Genomic DNA, 18623 nt, shown 5'->3' with positions numbered 1-18623 from the left:
GCTGTAGACTAGAAATGGCTGCATTTTTTGTTGGTTGCACTGCAGACCATCAAATATATCTTTGCATGCTCACTTTTAATAATAGAACACAAACACCAGAGTTTGGAAGTGTGAAATACAATTCATGAAGGATAACACTGACAACTATGATTTCTAGACAAGGATTTTGCTTAGGACCAGTTCTTTGAACTACATACATCAAACCAAGTAATCTGTAAAAACAGACTTCATAAGGCATAATCTTTTACACGAAACAAATGAATTAAGTATGGAAATTGTCAATCTGTCTTTTGGCTTCATGGCACTGATACTGGCTATAGTCCGGATGAACATTGTCAGCTGGAAAATAATTCGGTTGGTGGCATTTTTCCTTCAACTTTGTCAATTGATATTAGCCAAGATTACAGGTCTAATTCATAAGACTCAAATATCCATGTTAAGTAGTAATAAACATTATTGATAAGGGAACACAACTATCCACTACATACAGTTCAGTAAGTCAGTTTAAAATAAGGTTCTGTTAATAAAAGACAAAATCCACTATCAATTTATTTAAGCAATAAATTCATATGGAAGAGGCGTCAAGAACTCTGGCTTATTTTCAGTAATATTGACTTTGTGGGCAGGACGGGGTTCAGCTGGTTGCCTCTTAACAGAAACTCTGATACCCTTCTCCTTGGCCTCCTTCCTGATGCGATCGTTCTCCTTTACCCTCTTCTTGAAATCCTCCTTGCACCTGGAGGGCTTGATATGTTCAACACGGACATTCAACCTGAACGAAAGGAACCAATGTTTATTACAGTATTAAATGGTTAATCAAGTACATTTCATAACATTTGTCAACACACCTAGAACATTTTGATTTATGAATTTTGGCCATATGGCATGGAGAGTATGATGAAAGATAGCCAGTAGAAAAGGAGGTAGTTGACTGACCTACATAATTATGAAAATACGTAGACACTGTTTATAACTTTGTTTGCAAAGGAAGTATACAAACTAGTCCTTTCCATAACCATGCCATGTGTATAATAAGGTTTTGATTAGATTTATGAATAAGAGCAACAAGGCATGAGAAGCTATTCATCCCCCTTATGAAACTGGGACCCTTTCACTCTTTCAATATGAAGTTAATGAGGCTAAGCAGCAAGATAGAAGACTAAATAATAAGTGAAATTGACGATGGGAGGGACACTGCAAGGAGTAAGACTTGAAATAACATTTCTACTTCCCTTTGAAATATGGATAATTTTTAAGCGTAAACATAACCAAGATAAAAAAAAAATGTGTTGAAGTTGAAAACAAAACCTTGAAAACCCCCAACACCAAAGACAAGTCTTTAATTTATCTACAGAGTTACAGACACCCAAATTTAACATCTTCCCTTCCAATTTGCAAATGTTTCAAACCTTACCTCTTGGCCAAGATTTTTCCCTTTACTCTCTTGTTGACAATGACACCGACAGCGTGTTGGGTAACATTAAATACTCGGCCTGTTTTACCATGATAACACTTATGAACCAAACCTTTCTGGAAAGCACCATTACCCTGAAAATAAAAATAAGAGAATTAAAATTCAGTGCTAGTTTCCCCAAGGTTAGTGTTCTGTAAAAGTAAAACATTACTATCATATAAATGGAAACCACCACCACAGCTCAAAAATACTCAAACTTGGGTTAACCTCGAAATTGCCATGTTTAACCCATTTGACAAGTTCCTCAAGGATAATTGCTGGGATAGATTGCAATATGTTTAACTAAAAGACGAAGAAAACAATAATACATTCTCCAAGTTTGAGGGTAAGGACTAAAATATCCCCCCCCCCCCCCAGGTTAGCAATGCAGTATCATATAAGCTTGACATTTTACTTGAAATAGACCAATGAATAAAAACCCTTATCAAGCAAAATATCATTCATGACTTTCATCCTAAAGTTATGTGCAGTTGCCATGATGGGGCATTCTATAAAAAAAATATCAATTTTTGTACTTCAGTATATGCTCCTATTGTATTAACTATAATAAAAATTAATTACAAGCAGAACACGCAAAATTACCTGTAAAGGATGCCATTACAATTTTCTAATCTAGCCTTCTATTTAGTATCATACTGTACAAAGCACGACACCTGTATCACTCGACGAAGGTTCTATAAGAAAAATTTTTTTTTTTTTTTTACTACACTCACTTTTAAGTGAACCCATCAATCGTCATCAAATTATTGTAATGTACTAAGTTCACATTTTTGTCTGCCCCAAAAACAATTCATAGTATATATAGGCCATCACCAATCCGGCAACTTGGGGCCGGGAGGGTGCCAGATTATCCATATATTAAAGGCAGTCGTCGACTTGCGACCGATATAGGGACTGAGGCACATTGAAAGTCGAGAAAAGTTAAGTTTCTGTAGATTTATTATGATGCGTAATGTGTTCAGCAACCATTTATGTCATTTTATCAATATATTCTTACTGTATATCAATATTCAATTTTCTTGTTTAATAGCATACCATATGCTCTATCAAAGCATTTTCGTATTTATTTTTTTTTTCAATTTTGAAAATTTTAAAAATCACGAACTACTATATATTTTGTTTACCTCTAGTTCTGGTCAGTTGATTTGAAGGCCTCGCTACCGTATAGAAAGATTACACAGATACGAGTAGTGTATTTTATATATAATTTCTTAATTTAATCTATATATCTTCATGATGAATATTACATCAGCACAAATATATTACAGGACATCAGTTTCCATACAGTTCGTTTGTAGTCATTATTATTGGTTATCATCTGAACATCCACCTCAGTCTTTCTGTGAGAGTGGGTGTGCGGGCTTCATACAGTATTTGATTTTCTATTCATTATTAAGCCTCCATATTTCATTAGGCTTTATTGTGGTTTATTAAGGCATGTCTGTATTCTGTTTCTTAATTTTTTGAGCTTTTCAATAATCACCAATCACTTTATAGAGGCATCAGATGATCTCAAGGTCATGCTACCGTATTGCAATTAAGCACACATACAGTACGAATAACAGTTGTTTAAATTTTCTAAATTATCCGAAATCTCTTCAAAATAAATATTACAATAGCATTAATACAGTATGTAATAGCCTCGGTATCCATATAGTTCGGTTGACCTTCTTATTTATCATTATACGTTCTCTATTTTGATTTTTCATTCACCGATATATCTTCATATTTCTTTAGACATTAGAATGGATAAAATTAATACTACATAACCAATACTTGCTACGATATCTGTTGCTGCAAAAGCTGTGGTGATGAAACTTATTATAGTGGTCACAGTTTTATGTTGCGTTTAGCAAAAGCATGATACAAAATAGCTTTCATCTAATGTATTTTTTATTTTCAAGTATACAACAAAACTAGTCCATGCACTGATGGTTCTGCAGTTTATTCATATTTGACTTAATTCTTGACCTGGGTCTTATCTCAAGGTCATCTCATGCGCGGAAATGTACGGTACATTTCTGCTTGTGTAATGTGCAGCTAGACTGTTTTCAACAATACACTAAAAACTGTTCTCCTGCTGAAATGAGAGTGCGTCTTATATTTGTTTAAGCTGGAAACGCTGCTGCCAACCAGCCAGTTGCAAAACTAATGCCGGTTAACTGCTGTTTCAGGATTATAGATTGCCGGATTAGTGATGGTCAACCTGTACTGGATCTTTTTGTTTAACCCTACAAATTAATTCTAGGCAAAACCATTTTAATCTAAAGAAAGGCTACTAGAGTATTTAAACTTCTATATACTACACTGTACCTGACTTATCGCAGACTTCACCTTAATAGTTACGAGATATGGAAGACCCTGAGCAAATTCCATCAATCCAAACCAAGCTAACATGACCACGTTACCCACAGACTGTATGAAGTTTTATGGTTGCACTTCATTACAAGTAGAGCAGACAATATTTGAAGAAGTGTTCAGTTAATAAGTGACTTATTTTACTGTAAACAAAATATTTTTTGTCTTATAAATCTGAGTGAAAAGGTTTGAAACCTGGTATGGATGAACAAAAAAAATTTGGGTCAACAGCCAGGGACTGAGGCAGTTTGACGAGGGCATTCAGCAACTGGCAAGCGAATTCCTTTACACTAGATCACTTCCCTATTCACTCTTCCCCAATTCCACATTAATGACTGTTGCCAAAAACCCATCACAAGTTTCAATATTCTTGTAGTTTCAGTCTGGGTAAGCCAAACAGACGCATGTTCCGTGCTCATACCGACTGGTATCGTATACGTTTAGCCAAAGGATTGTTTTCAGTATGGACACATAATCCTCCACATCTGGGACTATTCCATTCCATTTTATCAAGCCCAGTCTTGAAACCAGACAACTTCTCATGTGACCCTCTTGTCTATTTACATGGATGCGGAGAGGGTACTTTACTTTGCATGAAGCCAAATCTTTTTAAATTGTTTGATAATTCATTGATGTACACTATTCTTCTTGTGGGGAACATGTCAGCGTAAAGCTACAAAAAACATCCTAGGTTTCTTTTCCACAACGATAAAGGAAGTAGAGTGAAAGAGCTATTCCTCAATAAGACATTACTATGAAGGATAATCTAGCATCTATTACACAATAGATGGATTAAAATGTGCATTCTCATTATTCTACTCTACTCATTTCTCCCTGAATTTCTAGTTTTCAGCACATGCACTGAAATAAAAATATTTTTTTTTCATAAAATATTGATACCTCAACATTTAATATGGGACCAAAGTGTTAAACTATAGGTCATAATCATGCAGATTTCACAGCCTTTACATGTGCTGAAAATTGTTGTTTCAACACCTCAATACACAGATTGCTATACCTATATTTACATTAGAGGCATGAGAAAAGGAATCTATACAACATTGGCTTATGTTCCACTTATTATTGACTGTGTATAAGAAACAGGCATTCCTAAGGAGTACTGAAAGAGGAAATCTTTCAATCGTTTACAACAATAGACCTGACTTTCACACACACACACAAAAAAATACATTTTGAAAACATCTAACCTTAAAAATTCATTTAATGGCAAGCGAGCTAAAAACCAATTCATGAGGAAGACTTAACCAATCAATAAACAGAAAAAATCCCTGTACACAATTTTCCAACATACCTTCAAGTCAACGATGTCTCCAACTTTGTAAACCCTCAAAAAAGTAGAGAGATGTTCAGTTCCTCGCTTCTTGTATCCACGAGAGAACATGTTCCGCGTACCGCGGCGTAAACCTTTAGGGTTCGTCATCTTGGCGAAGGCTGAAAATAAAATGAATTCAAAATTAAAAAGAAATATTAATGCTTTGGCCCTGCATACACTTACATCATAATTATATTAAAAAATCAGACAAAGAATGTCTTTTCCTCAGGCAATCAGTGTTTTCAGTACAAATACAATCGAGACAAGAAAACAAACTGCACTTAATAAAAACAGGATACTGACACTCATTAACAACCCTGGCAGTTTAGAATACACAATTGGACAATACTGTACCATAAAATTGTGTAATTTTTAGCAATTTCATAGTCTTTTGAAATTAAATAAAGCAAACCCTTACCATTGAAACAAGAGATCAATTCCCAATGGTTTCATAGCAAAAATAGGATTCTTCAGGTGAAACCCCTTGATATAAGGTCTCGGCATTAACAGTTAAACCTAATGTTCAACTTCACAATAAATTATCTATAAAATTATCTATAAATTGCAAGGTTTCTAAATATGTACATTTATGAACAAATTTCATTATGGTCTAAAATACTGCTGCCCACTCCCCAAACCATTCATATACATACTGCATTGGGATATTGGCTTTCTTTCACTGAAGCAACATTCAGAATGGTATAAAATACTGACATTTTCTATTATTAGCCAGGTAACCATAATAGTACTTGTAGATATTTATACAATGAAAACAACACAGGTATTTAATGAACCTTATAATTACATTACAGTATGTACTGCATAGTATCATTTCTCAATAAACATCCACATTCCCATTTTTTTGTTTTTATTTTCGCTATAGAAACACCCAAGCCCTTTGTTTTTATAATACACAATCTCATACTTCACCATGAGCTATAACTAACTTGTGTAATCCTGACCTTTTCTAGTAGTGTATTACCTAATATTAGCCTAAAATGTCTGAAGATGCGATGACACTATGTGCCCACCAGCATCCGCATAGCCACAAAATTTAGTCGGCTCCCTAAGGCTGGGTGTGGTATTGTTAATTTTTAGTAAAAAAAAAAAACGTGATGTCACCATTGCTTCATTTGATAACTGAAGAAACCTTTCTCTCAGGCCTTTGCATAAAGTGTAGCAGTGACATGTATGTATTTTTCCAACAGGAAACCATCTAATAATGGTACTCAAAAAGTTTTATGACTGCAACAAAATTTAAAGTGTACAGTGCATAGATAAGAGGCTTTCATTCAATTCATCAGTATCTATTCAAGCATGTGTTCCCTTATCAAGCCCTGGTACATCCAAACCTACTATTAATTCTTTTTTAGCCACTTCCAAGCTCATATGTATGCTTTACCACAAGAAACAAGGAAGTTGCCTCTTGAAACGAAGGTAATATAACCAGAAGGTTCAGACTTCCACAACTTTGAAAAATTTATGTACAGGTACCATACACTACAGCAAAATGTAATGAGTCATTAGAAATGCATCACTGATAAAATGGGATAGTTTACAGATACGTTTCAGCATACATGAAAAATATATAGCAGATAAGTAATCAGTTAAGGAAAGGAGAGAATGAAACGCTGCACAGCTGCATTGCATTTAATAAAAAGGCAAGACGGCTTCTACAGAGATGGTGTTAAAGAAAAAGTTCATACAGGAACACAACAAAGAAGATGTCAGTATTGAGTGTCCACTATCAGGATTAATAACAACAGCACATCTCCAGGGAAAAGAAGACCCTCCTGAAAAGATCCTGAGAATGGCTTCCAACCGTGGCAAGTTGAGGGGCAAAGCCACATTGGCAATTCTTCTCACCACATTAACAAACACGCTCAACAGGTGCCAAATCAGGAGAACAAATGCAATGGCAGCGATGTTGTTTTGTCATAGAAAGTCTATGATGTGCCCTGCTGTATGGGGTCAGGGACCTTGCTGGTGTAAGAGCAAACGTTAATTGGCCACCCTGTTAAAGACAATATAGGTCTCAAAACTTCCTATGTGAACATCAAAGGAACGTCTGGGCAGTAAGGAGGCATCGAAAGATATACAAAGGAATTTTGTAAAACATGCTGATCATGTCCCAGGGATTAGCTTCCACCTCATTATGACCAAAGTAGAGTCTGGATTCATAAGTGGAGAAATCCTTGCCATTGTGTGTCCACCTATGATGATAGATCCAGGCCATTTTCCCCACTATAACCTTATAAGCACTATAAAGAAATAAAAGGTAAGCCTTTTGATGACTAAATTAATTGCACAACAATGCATTGCAAATCCGTTATTACTATCGGGAATATTTTTCAAGGAATGCTGATGGCTTTTGCTCTGCCATGGCACGCTTTGCTCGCAAATAAGAACAACATCACTGCTCCTATGTTTTGGCAAGCGGTACACGAGCTGCGCACGCTCCACCCCTTTAATAATTACAGTATTTGGGGATACTGTATTGTCTTTTAAAGAATTCTAATCCAATTGTTTTGTGCTTATGATATACAGGGTGTGGAAATTGTCCTGGGGGATACACAGGTGGGGAGATTGTCCTGGGGGATATAAGGGTGGCGAAAATGTCTGTATCCGAGGATATCTGCACCAATCCAAACATGCCCGTCGATGTCTGCAACTATGCTCATACCACTATCACATTAATGGCACCTCACAGTTTAAGGACTGATTCTTAAACTTCTCCCAACAATTGATGAAGCCGTCATCGCTGCTGGATGGAACTGATTTCTCAAAAGGGTGATCTAGATGTAGTGGTCTTGGTTTTCAGTCGTGACGCATGATTGACCCAGACGTTGATGATCATGTGTACTATCGGTTTGCTGAAAAGGTTTAAGTCTAACAATAGTGGACATGGGACAGTTGAAGCTATGTGGGACAGACTGAAGACCTCACCCTTTTCATTCTTGACTGTTCAGCCCTCAGCAACAAGAGAAGGAAAATAATAGAACTACATCAGCCGTACAAAGAGGAAAAGATGATGATAATAGGAAACGTTCTGTTTAAGAAAGAAGAAATAGAGAAAGGAAAAGAATATGTATATCGGATGTGGAAAAAATAGAAGAAAATAAAAGAATTAGAATAAAGAAGAATGGTAAGTAGGTGGCGATGGAAAGGCGAATCTCTCCACTCAGCAACTGAACTGAATAGTCGAACCTCTGCAAGAGTGGATAAGCACCAAGCAAACCCTATCCTTGCTGGCTCTCTATAAGAGATGTTTGACACAATTACAAATTTGTCAATGTAATCATCTCAAAAAATTGTTTAATTTCAGATGAATTATGTAGTGTGTCTATGCCCTCCATGCCAATCTGTCGTTACAAGTGATAATCTCATCATACGACCACATACATACATGCATACTGCTTCCACTTTACATGCTAGTAGACTCACGCGGTTAGTTGTTTCTAATGACTTTCAGTATATTTGAATACAGTACACTATGCTATATCATCTGAATGTCAAAATAATTGCCAACACGGTTAATGTGTATTGCAACAAGTACTGCTTGCTAGAGCAGAGAAACAATGAAAATGTTAAATTATAAGCAAGAACCAATCAAACTTGAGTTTTAAAGAATACTATACAGTATCAGACAAGATGTTGGAACTCGCATAATTAAATAAATATTTACAAATACAGGGACACTTTTTTTAATCCCATACACTACTGGTGGGAAAATTCTATTAATTTTGTTCCTTTCGTTACCTAAGCACTTTTCACAGGATCCTCTTCCCTCACGATAGTTCGGAAAAACAAAACAGGAAGTGCTTCTGCCATAAGTGTAACTTATTCAAAGAGAATAAGGGGCCCGTTTTATATTCAAAACACATTAGGTATTTGCTTTCAATATCGTAATACAATGAAATTAAATTCTTATCCTATCGTGTTAATAAAGGTTAAGGCAGAACTGTTTGATATACTATTTAGTCTGATAATGGGAAATCTGAGGGAAGTGCATGTTCGAACAGAGGTGGGAAAAAAAACAAAATCCTGAAAAATTTTGGAAATCATATGGACAACAAAAGCAGGCCTACAAGCACATGGAGAAGAACAGTCGTTTGGATTAGCTGACTGACACTGGCTTAATCCTCCAAAACATCTTAATTAGATATTGCCTATCCTACTTCGCGGTTTGACCATCGCGGATTTTTTTCATAACGCATGTACTATATATACATATATCGCGGATTTTCCGGAAATTTCGAAAATACCGCGATGTGACCGATGGTGCGAGATTGGAGAAAGTAAGAAAAATTGAATCATGATTGATTTTCAATATAAATGAAACTTTGAGCAACAAAGATATCATTTGTTAGAGAGATAGAGAGGTAAGGAATGGGAGGTAGTGAAAAGTAGCCCACAGAGAGAGAGAGAGAGAGAGAGAGAGAGAGAGAGAGAGAGAGAGAGAGAGAGAGAGAGAGAGAGAGAGAGAGAGAGAGAGAGAGAGAGAGAGAGTGTTGTTTTAAATGTAATAAACGAAAAATTTTTATAGGTTATAACACATTGGTGCTTATGTAATATCAACTGTACACTGTAGACGGTTTGAATAAGTTAAGAAATGGTATAAACGATACTTTGTTATTGTATTCGTACACTCTCAAGAGCGGCAGCTAGACGTCAGCTGATCTAATCACAGCCAAAAGTAAAACAAAAAGTCAACAATACTCGATTTTTAAAACACACCCGAATTTTAAAAACAAAAGTACACGCTTTCTTAATGTGCAATTAACTATCTAAAGAGTAGCAATTTTCTAGAATAAAATTATGTTTCCCAAAAAATAGTGGTTTGCTGATGAAATCGGATGCCGTATTTTTAGCAACGATTGAAATGGATGTAAACTCGGCATAATTTTTTCGTTTTGTATTTAATTGACACTAAGAAAACTAATTTTAGTTTCTTCATATATATGTAAGTATTGTATAACACGAAAAGAGAGAGAGAGAGAGAGAGAGAGAATGAATGAATCAGCTGTTGTAATCAAATGCCGTGTTTTTGTTTCGTGAGAATTTCATCGCCACGACTATAACAACAACATACTGTACTGAACTTTACAGTATTATACAGACTACTGTAATATGATAAAGTAAAATATTTGTAATAACCTATTTTATATGAAATGGGGCTATTTTTTTTGTTTAACATATACATTTACGTGCGTAAAACAACTCCCTCCCCCTCCCTCGTAAATTAAATTGTTTTCCTGCTTTGCTACGTATGCATGATTTTATATAGATACGGTAAATAATATTTGTAATAACATTTTCTAAAAGCTTTTACTGTAATATCATTATTTATCACTTTCATCATGTGCGTTAAATGCCTTCGTTTGTTTACCGAGCGTACTTTATGACGCCGTCGTTTCAGGTGGCGTCATAAAGAATAAAATTTAATTTGGAAGTCCTAAGAAAAATTAAGTAAAACATTGGTAATAACAAAATCAACATACTGTACTGAATAATCAATATAATCGATGCAAAAACTAACCTATACACAGATGTGTAAATGCGTTTGTTTCTTCATTATGATCAGAGATAAGCGTAAACAAAACATTGGTTGCCATTTTTTATCGTGCTTTTTGGCGTGTTTAGGAAACGCATGATATAAAATCGCCTTTAATATTTGCGCCTGTTTTAGTTTTGGGTACTGTAGTACATGCATTAAGTGTTCTGTACATTAAAGGGTAGTTTGTTAACAGTAGTGTACTACGTACAAGGGAAGGTTTTAAAAGTCTGAATATACATGTTAAATAAATACGTAAATATGGTGTCACTACTTCGCGGATTTTCACCTATCGAGGTCGGGTCTGGAACCTATCTACCACGATAAACGAGGGCTCACTGTACATATAACAAAATTAGTGCCCCATCGAACTGCAATCTTAATAAGGGGGAAGAATTAAGATTGGAGCCTTTCTATATCACACGTTCATTAAAAATTAACATCTAATGAAACCTTCCCCTTACCTACGCTACAAGCAGTGTCCTTACCTACTTACCTAACTGGGAGAGGGGGTGGGGGGACAGACACCCCTGCAATCCCTTACACTGCCGTTATCTAAGTTAGACATAATAGTACATACAGGTGACTGCTATCATACATACACCCCTTTAGATTGCTAGTGTTAGCGAAAACGTAAGTCTGAACATCACTAAATTTCCAAGCTTGTGCCACCAGCTGATAGGCGAACGGAGTACCACCCAACGGGAATTATTTTAGTCAGGTTGTAAGCAATGCTTGGGGGAAATTTTATTTTAAGAGTAACTTGGATGTGGCTTCAGCAACCAATGATTTATAAATCTTTTCCCTACCTAACATTCCATGATAATTATTACAGCAGTATTAAATGCCACTGCCAAGGACATGTCCCAACAAACTAAAAACTTAACAGAGAGGTAAGAATGTATATTGATGGGACAGCATTAAATTGTAAAAACAAACTTTTCAAAGTGTGGGACGACACGGGCTCTATCTATCGGGAAATTTTCAAACTAACCAGGAGCTACCAGTGACTTGTATGCAGAGGGGGTTGAACTTGAAAAATACTGGTGTGGTAAAGGTAAATCATATGTAAAATGATAAAATAACTTAATATTGTGGTATATCGGATCACGATAAAGAACATTTTCCACGAAGAAAAAAGATTTAAAAAGTACTGTCGCCTGTCCCAACAAAATGCATTCTATCCAAATAACTCATTGCAGACAAACTATCAGCCTAAGATGTTGCCGTAACCCTGAACCTGACCCCAATTCCCTATAGAATAAGACCATGTTATAACCAGAAAATTCTGCATTCAATGCAACACAGACCTCAAGAGAAATCAGATCCTAAAGATGAGTGGGTAGTCCGCAAGTGTTGTTTCACCCCCTTATTAGAGCATGAATTTTTATTTTCTATAAAGTTGTTTTGTTTGTTTCTGCAGTTATTATCTGCTGTAATCTGTTCAAATTTTCATTTAAGCCCACCCAAAGCTCATTACACATCTGGGCTCCGTCATTACTGTTCGGTAATTAAGGAAATTATCATTTTGCGGAAGGTAATAACATTAAAACACAAAACAAAAAAACTAAAGGAAAATTGGTTTTTCACATAAAAATGGCTGGGTAGGACTAACAATATTTAACCTTTCTTTAAAACTGAATTTATGAATTAGGTGCAGATGTAACAACACTTCATGCAAACAAGTGCATGCTTTTCAAAGGAAAACTCATAAGGGGTAGAATGATGGTAGCCTTTGCATATAAGCGGCCAGTTATTCCTACTTGCATAGAAAATGGAAATTTTCTGCACATTTTTTTAATTTTTCGTAAGACGTGGGCGCTGTACTACAAACAACCAGTCAGGTTTTTTTTTTCTTTTTTTTTAAACCTCCACACAAGAACACCAACCAGGTTCCACCTAACCTAAAAGCAGTATCATTACATGGGAGGGGGGGGGGGGGGAAAATAAGACGTAGTTATCACCCTACCATCAATGTATTCCTAACTGGCCGTCATCATACATATACAGGTAGCCACTGTCGTGCATAAACCTCAAACATTGGATTAGGAATTAACCAGGCAAACAAACATTCAGCCAGCTCGTAAGGATCGCAACATGCACAGTACACGGTAATTTTGTAGTGAATTACAGGGCAATGTAACCTAGGAAAAAAACTACTGTTTCTTATAGAAAAAATTACGCTCTCTTCAAAAATGACACTCGTTTCCGTCGCAAATGAATAGTTTCAGAAATATATATACATCTATATCCTACATATGGGGGACCCCCAGTGGGAACTCGGGGTTTTGGGTGGGGAAAACATACTGGGGAAACGATATATTATTGTTTTCCTATAGTAAATAACTTTAATTAACCGAATTTGATGTTCATTTCAATCGGAAACAAACAGATTAACCAATTCGGATAACTTTGAGTTGCACGGTGTCACTTCTCTTACGAACGAATGATAACATTAGCAACGTTACCAATAATACACAGTGTTACCAACGTTGACGTATGGTACACAGAGTTACCGACGGCACGCTGACATTACTAAAGATAGTAATGATAAATCCATATGTATTTAAAATAATTTCTCCAGATAAGCTATACTCAATATATATAAAGTACAAAAAGGGCACAGAACCTAACAAACCCACCTAACCTAGCCTAGTAGTATGACAGGTCACAAAATAACATTTGATCTACATCGTTCGTTGGCAGCACTGGTTACTGTATTTTTCATGACACAATCTTTGTAACGGCGCCTCCAAAGTTTATCCAGATATAGTGTTTTGTATTTTCCTCCGGTTATTATAATTTCAAGAAGGTAATGTATAGAGAAGAAAAGGCTTGTTTTACGTTTATATATCGATTCCCCGTATGGTTTCCCCACCCAAAACCCCAAGTTCCCACTGGGGGTCCCCCATTATTGGAGGATATAGATGTATATATATTTCTGAAACTATCAATTTGCGACGGGACCGAGTGTCATTTTCGAAAAGAGCGTAATTTTTTCTATAAGAAAAAGTAGTTGTTTTCCTAGGTTACATTGCCCTGTAATACACTACAATGAAACCCAGTACACTGTTCACGAAAATAAAAATATGCCCCAAAATGTGTAATTGGTGTGATTTTGCCACAATAAGTAGAAAAAATACAATATCAGTATAGTACATCTGTTACAAAGACATGTTCCTGATGCATTCACGATTGATGAAAATATTTGGCGTACCGCATAACACATTAAAGAAATCACTACCTAAAAGCCATACTGCACTACAAGGGGGAATTAAACTCAAGTTCACGATATCTTTACCTACAACGGAGCTAGGCACCACTGCGGAATGCGGACCCCTAAGACTTAGCTCTGTATCCTAGTTAAGGCCGCATACGACCACCCCTTCAGACCGTATACTTAGTTTACCTCAGTGTTGTATTCGTTTACTTTCCGACCAGAACCCCTAAGACACTAGTTTTCCAGACTCCAACTTTAAATGACAACAATAAACATATTTACCGGTAACGAATATCCCAATGTCGTGAAGGTAAAATTGATGTCCATAGGTAAGTTCCCGATACCAGTCACGTGCTATCAAAGGTTATGTTGAAAACAAGGGAGACATTTATATAGCTAAAGATACAAGCTATGGAGTTTGTTAAAACATTGGACTGGATTAAATGACGGCACAAGATAACTCCACGTGCTATTGGAAACTACATAGTAACCAAAATCTTAAAGTAAATAGAATCAATGAATGAAAACGACAGAATTTCTCTCACGCAAGAAATAAATACCTTGCTTTCGTTAGAAAAACGAACACGTTTATGGAACGAATCCGGCACACGACACTATTGTTTACATGTATTTCTTTGGTAATATGGAGAATTTGGCATATATTACACCCAAATAGTGATGGCTTTCATTGCCCTTAATAGTGCTGTATGAACAAAATTGACCACAAGTGGTATATAAATGTGAAATAACTGATAAAATTTGCTAAGAGACTATTCACGAGTTTACTTACATGCTTTCCACTACAGAAGAGACTTCCCCTGGTGGCAACTTTTGAAACCATCGAGTATTCCATATTTATTCCACCTTCTACAATAAAGAATATATCATGCAGAATTTTTATATTTTGTATTAGTCTTTTATATTTAAATTATGTTATTGCTACTCTATCATATCTGCAAAGTTATTATTTTTGCAAGAGCTGCTTTTATTTCAAACCAAGCAACGTTGAATTTCCGTATGGACCATTTTTGGATTAACATGAGCGTTTTCTCTTTAATTTAGGAGATGTCAAATATATATAATCAACAGTGGCTTATAAAGTATTAAATATACTCTTAAAGTATGGGTAAAGAGTAAAATGTCATATAATGTATACAAGTCGAAATATGCTGAGAGTAATTCCTCATTATAAACAGTGGAATGTTTACATGCATCTCTTATAACACTAATCAAAGAAATACGGTTCAGTAGAATTGCTTCAAATAATTATTCATTATATAGTTATTTTAATTTCTTCATTAAATTTCAAAAATTACTTCAATAATCTAATGTTGTTCTTTTAAAACATGTACTGTGGATATTTGATGGCGGTCGTTGCCTAATATAAAGCCAGCAAACTATATCATCGAACAATGAACGTACACATTCATTAAATTTATCAGAATTTTACTTTACATATACTATTCTGCAAAAAGAAAAATATATATATATAATTACAATTAATTATAGCAATCAAAATAGTTGATAGATAAATTATAAAATTCAAGGAATACAATATATTATTTGCCTTTTATAATTTACAGGTAATACATAAAGTATTTGTATTATGCATCACATTACAACTAGGATATTACTTGTGTTGACTCCTCGATACCAATAGTAACACATCATCTGTGTGTTATTATTATTATTATTATTATTATTATTATTATTATTATTATTATTATTATTATTATTATTATTTGCTAAGCTATAACCCTAGTTGGAAAAGCAAGATGCTATAAGCCCAAGAGCTCCAAAAGGCAAAATAGCCCAGTGACGAAGGAAACAAGGAAATAAACTACAAGAGAAGTAATAAAAAATTAAGAAAAACTATTTCAAGAATAGTAGCTTATCAGATTAGAACTTTCATATTATATAAATTATAAACACTTAAAAAAGGAAGAACAGCGTGCCCGAGTGTACCTCAAACAAGTGAACTTTAGAGCTGGAATCACATTAGGCTTTTTTCGGATCAAGTAAAGATAAGCACCCCCATAACTGACTAGTATAGAAAAGCACCCCCGAATTTGTGCAAGTAAAGAATAGCACTCCCATATTTGAGCAAGTAAAGATAAGCACTCCCTGGTCTTGAATAAAAGCAAGTAAAGATAAGCACTCCCATATTTGAGCATGTAAAGATAAGCACATTATTATAATTATGGTTTAAACTTTAAACAATAAATTATTTTGAAATTTTATTGATATATGAAATATAAAATGAAATATACAACACTGAAATAAGATGTCGAGTCCAGAAATCAAAAATACTTGTAAAAATTTAATTAAAATAATACTGTCTTGCTATAGTTTCACAAAATATATGAAACTTGTCGTTCTTGTTACGTTCGCTCCACATGAATTCATGCAAATAAGAGTTCAAAAATTCTCGTTTACATCCTATCATCCGTTTTATTCTTATTTTGTGTTTGTTCCAGTAGCTCTCTACTGCTTGTGTATGAACGCCTGTAGTCCTGTCAACAAAATTCACGGAGTGGTTAACTGTATGATGCGTATATCCAAGGTCCCTTTCAATGTTCCTGTATGCTTTCCATTGATCACTGTGAATAATTGTTCCAGGCATTACTTTCCTAATTATCGGCAACAGTGTTTCGGCATTGCGCGAATCAACAATCTCCATATAACCCAGGGATGGTGATGAAGTAGGATCTACTATTCCAAATACCCATAGTGGATTCTGGGGAGAACGTCCTCTATGGTGCTTTGGTTTATGGCTAAAACAAGATTCATCAATTTGTACCGTTGTGCCTGGTCCACCAAGCTTGATAGGGTTCCTTTCAAAATGTTTCAAGCAAATTTCACGAAAAAAGCTGAACATGTCAATTACTGTCACTTTTGAAACATTCAATAACTGTACGGTCTGCAAAACACTCAGTTCCTGACACCAGTAGAAGATTCCTTCAATCCACTTTTGTAAAGAAAGCTTTGAGCGATAAAAAAACGAATCTTTGCGAATTGATTCGTAATGCTTATATTTACTGCATTCCTTAACTTGGCACTTCCAGACATACTTGTCTTGTATTGAAGAACGTTTTGTCCACTTCATTAAAATGCTACAATGAGGGCATTTTAGTTCAGCTCTCAAAAGTTTCTGCTGCTTCATCCAGTTAATTGCAGGAGTCGGGTCCTCAACCAACAGTGGCTTAAGAATTTCTTCATACAGCGAACGGTCCATGTTAAGGGTTTCTCTCAAGACTTTATACGACTTTCTGAGGTATATCATGCTAAAAAGTAAAATCTATCCGAACAGCAAAAATTATATACTCAAATAAGAAGAGAAAACAACTCGTTAATGTAACTATTTAAACTATTCAGAAGAGAAAACAACCTGTCAGAACATAAATAATCTATCAGAACAGCCAAAATGATATCCTCAAATAAGAAGAGAAAACAACTCGTTAACGCAACTATTTGAACTATTCAAAAGAGAAAACAACCTGTCAGAACAAATTAAATAATTTTGAGCAAGTAAAGAAAAGCACTCTCGAAATTGTGCAAGTAAAGGAAAGCACTCCCATATTTGAGCAAGTAAAGATAAGCACTCCCTGGGCCATGCAGGGGTGCTTATCTTTACTTGATCCCTTTTTTCGCCAGTTGCTGCCCAAAATGGAAAGCATGAGTGGTTGTTGCTCGAGACATTGGCAGCAATTGGCTTCTCGACTTCAGGGGAAGCAGATCGCATAAACCGCAATCATGGCGTCAGATGTAAACAAAGATGGCAGCTGCAAATAGCACATGCTGTTGCTTGGCAATCTTGGGTCGAACGAGCCTCAAGAGCTAATAAAAATCAGCTTGTGTTCATACTGTGGTAGTTGTAGAGTTCTTCAATTCACGTAATATACCGATAATACACATTACTGCAACAGTTAGAAAATGTCTGGGCATCATATTAGCTGATCGGTTTGCTCCTCGAACTGCAATATCCTATCAAGACAGTGGAAGGCCATTACTTAAGACTAGAGAACAATGGTTTAATTTTGGAGTGTCCTTCTCCTAGAAGAGCTGCTTATATAACTAAATCTCTTTTACGCTTACCAAGAGGAAAGTAGCTACTGAACAGTTAGGCTACATTGCAGTAGTTTACCCTTAAGCAAAGAATAAAATAATGTTCGGTGATGTTAGAACTATCAGGTGTTAGAAGACAGATAAGAATGAGAAAAGAATAGGCCAGAGTATTCGATGTATGTGTAGGCAAAGACAAAATGAGTCGTAACCAGAGAAAGGGATCCAATTGTAGTACTGCCTGGCCAGTCGAAGGACCCAATAACTCGCTATTGATAGTATCTCAACGGGTGTCTGGTGCCCTGGCTAACATACTACCTTCATAGTAACTTTTGACGTCTGTGAAGAAGTTTTCTTCACTCTTCTTTGGAATGAAATTTTGCATGATCTTTTGGGCTTGAATTGGTCACAATTGTATAGTAGTGTTGATCCTGTTGTCCCTTTGAATGAGAATCTAGTCAACTTGATGGATAGGCGTATCCCTTCTCGTGTGCTAAAGTACCGAGTGAAGGACAAACCATGGTTCAATGATGATTGTTGCTTATTTGGAGAAGCAGGAGGTCTGTCATCTTTGAAAGGGTAACAGGTTAGATTTGACTGGACTAACTATACTCAGCTTAGA

General features: G+C 35.6%; 2 protein-coding genes across 3 annotated transcripts; both read right to left on the bottom strand.

Annotated features, from left to right (window-relative positions):
• Window positions 1–536: 536 nt before the first annotated feature.
• On the bottom strand, window positions 537–14809 carry RpL21 (ribosomal protein L21). Of its 2 annotated transcripts, none has more exons than XM_068388271.1 (4): window positions 14730–14809; window positions 5145–5284; window positions 1415–1548; window positions 537–772 (listed from the first exon to the last, which is right to left on the bottom strand). In XM_068388271.1, the coding sequence occupies exons 2-4, from the start codon at window positions 5271–5273 to the stop codon at window positions 553–555; spliced, it is 483 nt and encodes a 160-aa protein (XP_068244372.1). In that variant the 5' UTR covers window positions 5274–5284; window positions 14730–14809; the 3' UTR covers window positions 537–552. The 2 variants fall into 2 exon arrangements, with proteins under 2 accessions (XP_068244372.1, XP_068244373.1); XM_068388272.1 differs by lacking the exon at window positions 14730–14809 and adding an exon at window positions 14500–14643.
• A 1450-nt stretch (window positions 14810–16259) lies between these two features.
• LOC137653915 (uncharacterized) lies at window positions 16260–17222 on the bottom strand. Its single transcript, XM_068387543.1, has one exon. The coding sequence runs from the start codon at window positions 17220–17222 to the stop codon at window positions 16260–16262; it is 963 nt and encodes a 320-aa protein (XP_068243644.1).
• Window positions 17223–18623: the final 1401 nt, after the last annotated feature.

The sequence above is a fragment of the Palaemon carinicauda genome, chromosome 15 (assembly GCF_036898095.1).
Source record: "Palaemon carinicauda isolate YSFRI2023 chromosome 15, ASM3689809v2, whole genome shotgun sequence".
Taxonomy (NCBI): domain Eukaryota; kingdom Metazoa; phylum Arthropoda; class Malacostraca; order Decapoda; family Palaemonidae; genus Palaemon; species Palaemon carinicauda.
The sequence above is the reverse complement of the archived record's forward strand: the minus strand, read 5'-3'. Positions and strand labels throughout refer to the sequence as shown.

Coding starts and splice junctions, on each gene's coding strand:
- RpL21 (XM_068388271.1), bottom strand. CDS start 5,273: ATGACGAACCCTAAAGGTTTACGCCGCGGTACGCGGAACATGTTCTCT. Junction 1,549..5,144: donor GAGACATCGTTGACTTGAAG/GTATGTTGGAAA, acceptor TTTTATTTTCAG/GGTAATGGTGCTTTCCAGAA. Junction 773..1,414: donor GGAAAAATCTTGGCCAAGAG/GTAAGGTTTGAA, acceptor CCTTTCGTTCAG/GTTGAATGTCCGTGTTGAAC.
- LOC137653915 (XM_068387543.1), bottom strand. CDS start 17,222: ATGATATACCTCAGAAAGTCGTATAAAGTCTTGAGAGAAACCCTTAAC.